General features: G+C 29.9%; 2 protein-coding genes across 2 annotated transcripts; both read right to left on the reverse strand.

Annotated features, from left to right (window-relative positions):
- Positions 1-2,716: 2,716 nt before the first annotated feature.
- LOC124534440 lies at positions 2,717-4,101 on the reverse strand. Its single transcript, XM_047110318.1, has 2 exons — positions 3,957-4,101; positions 2,717-3,873 (listed from the first exon to the last, which is right to left on the reverse strand). Exons 1-2 carry the CDS (start codon positions 3,981-3,983, stop codon positions 2,923-2,925), a joined length of 978 nt encoding a protein of 325 aa, XP_046966274.1. The 5' UTR covers positions 3,984-4,101; the 3' UTR covers positions 2,717-2,922.
- Positions 4,102-4,571: 470 nt separating this feature from the next.
- On the reverse strand, positions 4,572-5,815 carry LOC124534149. The gene is made up of 2 exons (XM_047109844.1): positions 5,728-5,815; positions 4,572-5,291 (listed from the first exon to the last, which is right to left on the reverse strand). The coding sequence occupies exons 1-2, from the start codon at positions 5,740-5,742 to the stop codon at positions 4,572-4,574; spliced, it is 735 nt and encodes a 244-aa protein (XP_046965800.1). The 5' UTR covers positions 5,743-5,815.
- Between the last annotated feature and the right edge of the window lie 3,618 nt (positions 5,816-9,433).

Raw genomic sequence — 9,433 nt, forward strand, 5'->3', positions numbered from 1 at the left:
CACTGACGATCACCATCTTTAAAATTTTAGACACTTATTATAATTTTTTATAAAATAACTATTTATTACATTGCTATTATTAGGGACTAAGATGTTATGCCTCTTGTGCTCGTAGTTACACTGCTAACTCATCCTTCAAACCGAAACATAAAAATACTGAATACTGCTGATTGTCGGTAGAATGTATGATGATGTATGCTCTTATATAAATGGGCTTCCACTAAGTAAAAGTTGGTCTACGTTTTCTTCGCTAGCGCGTACAGTACTCCCTGTCTGAAACAAGAGACGTCATATTCCCATCTCATTCACCCACAGCTTCAGCTAAATGCTCCCGAGGATGAACTAAAAAATTAATCTCAATATGTAGCAATGTATCGTTTTAACGGATTTGCTCACTTTTTTGTTCAGGCGTATAATTTGATTAAAGTTTTTTTTTGATTCTGTTAAATTTATTTTAGTAATATAGTGATTTAAGATGTTGTTCGTGGTGCTTTCTTTATTTATTAAAATAGAAGAGTTTATTTAATAATTACTTTAGCTATCTTATCTCGTTTCATGTTTTTAATTGTTACTTCTCTTATATATCCAAGCAAAGAGCCTTCAAAGGTAAATTGAATAGAAAGGTACCGCCGATTAGTATTGCATATTCTAACTGGAAGGACCTATGAGTAACTTTGTCGAACTCTTTCACATTTAAGGCAAACTTAAGACTGTGATTACTGGGCTTACGTCAATTGGATTACCTCATTGAAGTTATCCAAAGGAAAATATATAGGTACATAGTGTCAAATTAAATCAATAGCGATACGCAAATAAATTAGCATTGTTTGAGCAAATGAAATGATTCAACTGATTTCGGTACATAAAATATTTCGTTTCATTATTTAGAGATTTGCCCTATTATAATTAATTTTATTTATTCAAAGTATTAAAAAAATAATGAACGATTTTCAAGTGCCGAAACTAAAAGTGTGGTCTTATATTTGTTTTATATCAATCTTTGTTTTTTTACATATTTATTTTTAGAGAAACGTTCAACATATTATATAAAGTTTCATTCGCTAATATTTTTAAAATGTCAAAGTCCATTTAGTGTTTTGCGTGCGCCGCGTCGCTCTATTACGAGTTTCAGATTCTCAGAACATATTCAGATTCCTTATTCACTATAAAGGAATTTAATTAAATGTTATCAATTAAAGTATCTAACAGCCGGTCAATTCATCTGCGAAGTTAGGTAGCGTTTGTTAAAAGGTCAAGCTTAACAATTTAATGGCAGCCGTGGTTGATAGAATGTTCGATTACATCTGACCTTTACACCAAGGGGTCGAGTAGGCACGAGCCAAGTCTATAATAGATACCACCTGAACACACAATGTATGCTGAAATTATTAAGGAGAGTTTGCTTTTATTATTATGTACCTAACTCTCGTTTATTTAAATCGTGTTTTTTTTTTAAATAATTACTGAAACATTATCGACATAAATTAGAGTTTATTAATTAAAAAAAAACTCTTCTTAAAAAACTCAATTATTTAAGTTACTACTTATAAAATTATAATAGTCGAATTATTGTAATGAATAAAATATATGAAAATCACTGAATGGAGCTTTTGCTTATTATTATAAAAAAAAGTGGCGTTATCCGTTTTTTGTCTATGCAAAACATGTATTTATCTAAGTTTCTCCAGATATAAACGGAAGCGTATGTAGCTATGGAAAGACGCCTGAAACGATGTATTTCGAACTTTCAACTCTAAAAATAATTCGTTTGTGACCCCGCGCGACTCTCGCGCAGTCGCGCTAACTTCTGAAAGGTCAGGCCACGCTGCATGTCGGCATTGTATCGGTAATTTGTAATAAAAACCAATTATTCGGCCATATTTAAAACGTTTTTCATGACTTCATGTGATCGAAGTGAAGTGTTACAAAAAGTGAAATAAGTGTATTTTTTTGCTATTTACTGTTCCAAACATTGGTTTAACTTTGAATAAATGTAATCGTTCTTGTTATCAAATGGTTTCGAGGATATCGATCCTTCAAAATAATGTTCGGAAGGTGTAAATTGATTTTCAGTTATTAATTATCAGTACTTAACATGCAGGCTGTTTAAATCATAATGTACTGGATAAGTAAGTATTTCGTTCATATCTGTTTTATCTCGAAGTATAATAATAATTCATCTGACATAATGAGTTCATTTTAATGTTGTTATTTAAAAAGTGAAATTTGAACTTTTTAAGATTTACAATATTTTTCTTGGATTTTTTTTTAAATATTATATTTATTTTGATTAATAGTGAATCAATACTTCCAATTTTATTATCATATTCAAAACAATCACTATTATATAATTGTTTATTTGTTATTGGAATGTGCAGATGTGACGTAAAATTGAATATTCATTTTGTTTGAATATGTGTTTATTTTATAAATAATATTTTTAAAATATCGTAATAATATCTCTTATTTTGAAAACTTCATTCAAGAAATATCTGAAAGATACTTTAAGTGATAAGATCAATTATGCTCGCACATTAGTGTTAATGTATATTTTTATACATATATATAAATACGTTTTATTTATTACAGTTTTTTTTGATAATGATTTAATTTTGTATCATCATTAAATGCCTTATAATTAAAATACTTATTGGCGATAATCTTTTCTATTTTTACAACTACTACTACTACTATAATATCACTATCATCACTGAAAATATAACTAATTAAAAAATAAATATACTTGTGTTATTACTTTAAGGTAATTAAAAGTAAAAATTTGGTGTCGACAATGTAAAGACGCCTATTGGATCTATAAAATAAACGTCACGTTACGAGGTACTTACTAGGTATTGTATAATTAATATTACCTTTTCAAAACGTAAATGTTAAAATTTATATTAAATTTATTTTACGATTAAATTAATAATTGTCAAAATTGTATGAAGTACTACGCACTGTTGGTCGCAAAACCAAATCGTTATAAAAATATCTTCCTATTTTACGTCCTGTATTATCTCTTAAGCAATTATTTCTAAGGCATGACCTCTTTTTTGGAAAATAACTATTTAACAATAATTTGCCTTCATCATTCCCTCGATAGGGAACCGTTGACTCTGATGTTCTTCTTATTGTTGTTGTAGTTACTTTTGTTGTTGTAGTTACTTTTGTTGTTGTAGTTGCTTCTGTTGTTGTAGTTGCTTCCGTTGTTGTAGTTGCTTCTGTTGTTGTCGCTTTAGTAGTGGTAGAAATAGTGGTCGTATTATTCTTATTATCCTTGTCATCATCTTTGTCTTTATGTTTATCTTCATCACTATCTTCATCATCATCATCATCATCATTGTCTTTTTTACCCTTTTTACCTTTTTTATGTTTTATTTTGTAAGTTTTTATCTTGTAAAAATCGTTAATTGCGTCTTCATCAATCGTAATTGCTTGTTGATAACACTCAAACCAAGGCAGCGATGGACATAAATTACCATTTGTTTCAGGATTCGTTTCAGTAGTCGTAGTTTGAGTTGTATAATCGAAATCATAAATATCATTTCTATTTGAGCATTTAATACAAAAAGATACACAGCAGTCGTTTTGTTGGTCATAATATGAATGCCTATTTTTTCTACATTTTCTACAAGAACACTTGCATTTTAATCTGTTTGATCCATAATCAAACTCAGAACTGCCAGAATAATAACTGTATTTCCTTCTTCTATTATGGTTATGGCTCTTTTCTGTTGCCCATGTGTATTCCTGATCATCATATTGCTCAAAATAAGCTGCCCGTGTATATGACTGAGGCCGTTGAAAGTATACACTGGGTGCGTACTGAGATAATGATTTATGAATGAATATAACAATTTCAATGTTTGTTATCTGAAAAATTACTAAATTGATATCTTTTGTTTTTATAGAATAAAAATAAAAAAAATAATTTTATAAATTATGTATATACAAACCAAGAAAATTGTTGTCAAAAACGGCATCGAGTATCTTGTAATTAAAATATATTATTCATTCCACCTTCATATAATAATAATAATAAATATTATTATTATAACCTCAAGACAAATTATTTTTCTTTCTTTTACTGTAAGCATTTATTTTATTTATTCAAATAGTAAATTATATTTTTCCTCAACATTCTATGGTGTTTCACAAAAATAATTTTATTACTAACATAAAATATTGTTTGTATTTTATTGCAATTGCAAAAAAAATCTGAAATAACTTCACTACATAAAACATATAAAACAAAGTCGCTTTCTCTGTCCCTATATCCCCACTGTTTGCTTAAATCTTTAAATCTACGCAACGGATTTTGATGCGGTTTTTTTAATACATAGAGTGATTCGAGAAGAAGATTTTATAAATAATACATGGACAATTTAGTAAGGAAACACTCATACTTTTAGAAGTTTCTAATGTGATGTCACCCGTGCGAAGCCGGGCGGATCACTAATTATACATACAAATATTTAATATAAACAACTAAAATTATGGTAAAAATATATTTAATATATAATCATATCAAAGTACTTCATGGAAATAACAATTATATTTCAATAACGATTCTAGTTAACAAGTTTTATATTATCAACATTACGTAAATAATCTTTACGCGGATGGAGCAGTTTCATGCTTCTTAGTTGTAGCATCAATTTCTCCGCAAATTGGTCAGAAATTGGCAGTATTCCATACTTGGGTACCCAATTAGGCTTGGTTCGTCTTAATGCCGTCATCATGTATTGGCTCTTATCTTTCACTTCGAGCGGTTTAGAGATGATGTCAGGCACTTTCGAATTATCTAATTTGTCAATTAAACCTACATCAGTTTGTTCTTCATACCGTTCAGTTTCCTTAGTCGTTTTTTCCGTTGTCACTTCACTTGTGGTTTTTATAGTTGATGCGATTGTTGTTTTTGTTGATTTTTTAGAACGTGGCTTAGATGTTACAGGATAAGGATAAGGGTAGGATAAAAATATATAGCCAGGTCCTGGAAAGGGTGGTATTGGAGCACAATTGGGGCACATATTACGGCAAGATGGTTTCAGATTATCACAGTCATCGCACACACAAGTATTCTCCTCGATGTAGTCATTATAATCCTCATAGTTGAAATTTTCTTGTGGACTCCATTTGTTGTCAACGTACACCTGGTTAGGATACTGTTGATATACATTTGGAACGTTTGGATTGTAGTGGAATTGTTCCATTTCATCCAAGTCTGGATTATTGTATTGCGTCGTAGTTTCTTTTAGTAGAAGAAAAAACAAAATGTTTATGCTTCGAACCTGAATGTGCATAAAGAAATTATATTATAAGGACTGTCTTATTGTCTTACAACAATTTGGTATTTGACTTAATTTAAAAAATATATTTATATATAGTCTCCTTAATATATGTTTATATAACTAGCTGTACCCGCGACTACGGACTCGTTTGAATTAAAAAAAAAGTGATCGTTGTACCCTTAAGTTATTCCTTATTACATCATCTTTCTGCCAGTGTAAGTCCCGTCAAAATCGGTTCAGCTGTTCCAGAGTTTAGAAAAAACAGATAGACAAAAATTGTAAAAAATGTTATTTCGATGTATGTACCGTGTGAATTTATTAAAAAGCAGTTATTTTAATATTACAAACAGACGCTCCAATTTTATTGTGCGTATAGAAAAATATTTTCGTTTGGAATTAAAATTTAAAAGGTTTTTATGAAAAATAAAACGCTTACCAATTTTATATTCATTTTAAATTGGCCAAGTAATGACTTTGACGAACGACACAACTAGTCTACTTGTAATTACACAGGTGTACAGGAGGGATTGTTTCGAATTGCAGATTTGAGTTGCATTGTTTTCCATTACGACTGAGACATTTTGTTTCTTTTCAAAAAATAACGTCTTACGTAAAACGTTAATAATACTTTATACCTTTATTGTTTAATAATCATTTTAATATATTTATTTAATTTGAAAGTAATTCCACCACCATTTGCTTTGGTGGCAGTAAAATCTAATAAATAAATTTAGAATACAAATTTAATAAGAACAAATTACAATATGAGTATTGTTGAAAGTATGACGGAAAAACAATAGTCTTCTTAATCAGATTACTAGTAGTCGCCCGCGGTTTGCTCGCTTTTTAGGGTGTTGATTGTCACGTGTTAGGCAAAAAAGTAGCCTATGACTTTCTTGGAGATCAAGTTTTCTTCATACCAAATTTCATCAAATTCCGTTCAGCGGTTTGGTCGTGAAAAACCAACAGATAGACAGGGCTACCTTCATCAGCAGCCCATATTTTTTCGTTGCTGTACATAGGACATAATATGTCTTTCTTTGGTTTCGGCAGAGTTACTTTCACATTTATAATATTAATATACATTTTATATTAAAAGACATTTACTGTTAACTTCTCTGAATTTTCGCTTAAAAAACTCTATAGTAAGTCTTTTCAATCAGCTCTGAACTATTCCCAGCTACTATCGCACACAAGCACCCCTCGGATGGTGGGTCACGACCTCGGCCCCTCCTGAAATACATCTAGACGTGGAACCTCGCCAAACACCCAAACACATTACAAATAAATACCACACATCGGTCACCCGTGAAGAAAAATATGCTAAAATATGTCACTGACATATTATGTATATCATACGCATTTTCTTATAAAACAAATTACAGTTTTATATTTAGAAAATCATATAAAATAGTTCAATGGACTGAGATTTTCTCGAGTCTTATAGATTAGAATGTTGTTTGAAAATGACTAGCATGATAAATACGTGTAATACAAAAGTAATTACAATACATATGAAATACGTAGATTACAGGAAATTCGTTAAAATAACATGTTCGACTTTAAATTATTATGTTCTTAGAATGAGATAGCGCTATGCTCTATATTTATATCTTTTTCTTTCCCCCTTCTTCTATAACAAAGAATAAACTGTTATATTTGTTTTGTATTATTGTATGCAGTATTTGTTTTTTGTTTTTATAAATTCTACAGTCATAACTCTACAGGAAAAAGTTATGAGTATAAGATTATGAACTCTTTTAACTTGATGTTCGTATGTAGATCTTTGCATAGAATTAATTAGATGCTAACTGGTAATCACTACTTTATACGTATGTAATACAAATGTCTGAAACGTGCGACGCAGGGCGTCGGGTCACGACCTCGCCGCCGGAATTAGACGCACGCTGTCGACCGCCATCCAAACTTGTGGTACTTATTACAATTCCGAAAATATCTCCGAAATGATCTAAGATCATTCTTATTATATCTCACTGTTAGTTAGCTTCCTATTTATTTGATATGATGAAACGTTCTACCCTAAATTTTAAAATACTCTATATATTTAATAATATATAACAGGTCTAGTTATATAAGTATTCGCTATATACATTTCATAATATAGATATATATGCATAGGTATATTATAAATTATTCATACATTAGAGATTCTATGAAAAAACCCTCATGCCCTTGTTTTTTTTAATTTCTAAATTTAATTAAATTTAATGGTACGCCGAAATAATAGACGAATTTCATAAAAAAATTCTTAAGTATTTTTGAAGATACATGAGACATTCCGTTAAAAATATTATAGGTGTTATAAGTTCCAATCAATAACAGAATATTTACATTCTGAGTTAAATCGTAAAATAAATATATTTAATTATATCGAAATAGTCTATATAGAAGAAAATATTTCTAGTATTCGCTATGTCTTTAAGATTGCTTCGAGAAAGTTGCAACCACTTTCAGCGCAATTCGATATAGGTTGGCACTTTGGCGATTACAAATAGTTTTCCGGGGTTTTTGATAACGTATTAGTACATTTCAGAAATGCACATCATTTATAACTTATTTTGTTACCTACATTAATCACTGTTAAAATGTTAATCCAATCGCCTTTGGTTTTTTGTTTGCAACAAATGTATGTCGTTTATAGTATGTGTCACAGATTACAATACAAGCAAGTGACGTATCCGACCCCATTACAACGCCATATTGTCAAAGTAACAAAGTAACGTTTTGGCGCGCTATTTAAATATAGAATTTTAAATAAAATCTTTTACAGTAAATATGTACAGACTTAAAAAAATAACAACTTTTATTGAGCTCTTTAACCTTAACTAAATAATTTAACATGAATTGATGAATGAAAACCTTTTAAATAGCCTATTTCCAAACTTATTATATTAAAAACCGCTTTATTGCTGTGTGAAAATTTAATATATATACTTATTGATATTTGTAATTGATATTTTTGTCCGCTGTACGACTTTACATTTAAATTATATGTAGTCTACTATATATTGTTGTTAAACAATAGGGTTTTGACACTGCCGACATTGCGATAAAATTTTTGTCGTTGTCCTATGTATATGTTTCGTTATTACTATCGAAGTTATAGTCAATAATAAACCCTAGTCCGTAATACGTTTTCTATAGGTAACAGAAATTATCTACATATGTGTACAAAAGGACGTTATCAGTAGCACCACGTCGTCACTTTTGCAATTATTAGAATATTATCAGTAAGAACGTGTGTAGGGCGTCGGGTCACGACCTCGCGCCGCCAAATTTAGCCTATGACGCTTGTGACGTTACCAAAGACTAGTGTTCTTGCCAACAGCTATAAACCGACCGCACTTGTCTGTGTATATGATGTTTATACAATTGTTTAATACCTCTATTAGTTTGCAATACCTACGTAATATCTTCTGTATTTGTATAGTTAACTATGTATCAAAATAAAAAAATACGCAGATCATATATCGATTAATTAATATGGCTGGTTATGATTTGAGTAAGTCACAAATTGTATAAATTTTAAACGGGAATAATTCTTTAATTGTGTGTATTTACATGTCTGAAGCATTTTGTATGAATAAATATTTTTTTCAAATACTCAATAATCGTATCGTATAAATAGATCGATTTATTTATCAGGCGCTTTTCGTATAAAAATATTGTAGCCAATATATAAATTGAGCCAAGTCCTTTAAATTTTTGATAGACAACAACACAACTACAAGCCCAAAAACTTTGATTCTTTATCTCGATTCTTTGATTTGAGTTTTCCTTTATAGGTTTTTTTAAGTGTGTGCGTTAATAGGTATGTACTCGTATTTATTTTCGTCGTTCATTTAAACAACATCGATTCGATATCAATAGTCCATGACGCATAAAAAATCATAAAGATATTACGCGTCAGTGAAATCTGATAAGTCTTCAATTTATTTACCAATAATATTTTTAATAATAAAAAACAATACTTAGGTGTTAGGGCTCTGTGCCAACCAGTCTGAGAAGTGAGAGGTACCACCTGTTAGGCCATATCACCTTAGCTCCCAAGATAGTGGTATATTGGCTAGGTAAAGAATGGTAAAATTTTATAGCAATAGCAAAATATCTATGGATAATGG

Source organism: Vanessa cardui, chromosome 12 (genome assembly GCF_905220365.1).
Source record: "Vanessa cardui chromosome 12, ilVanCard2.1, whole genome shotgun sequence".
Lineage (NCBI taxonomy): Eukaryota > Metazoa > Arthropoda > Insecta > Lepidoptera > Nymphalidae > Vanessa > Vanessa cardui.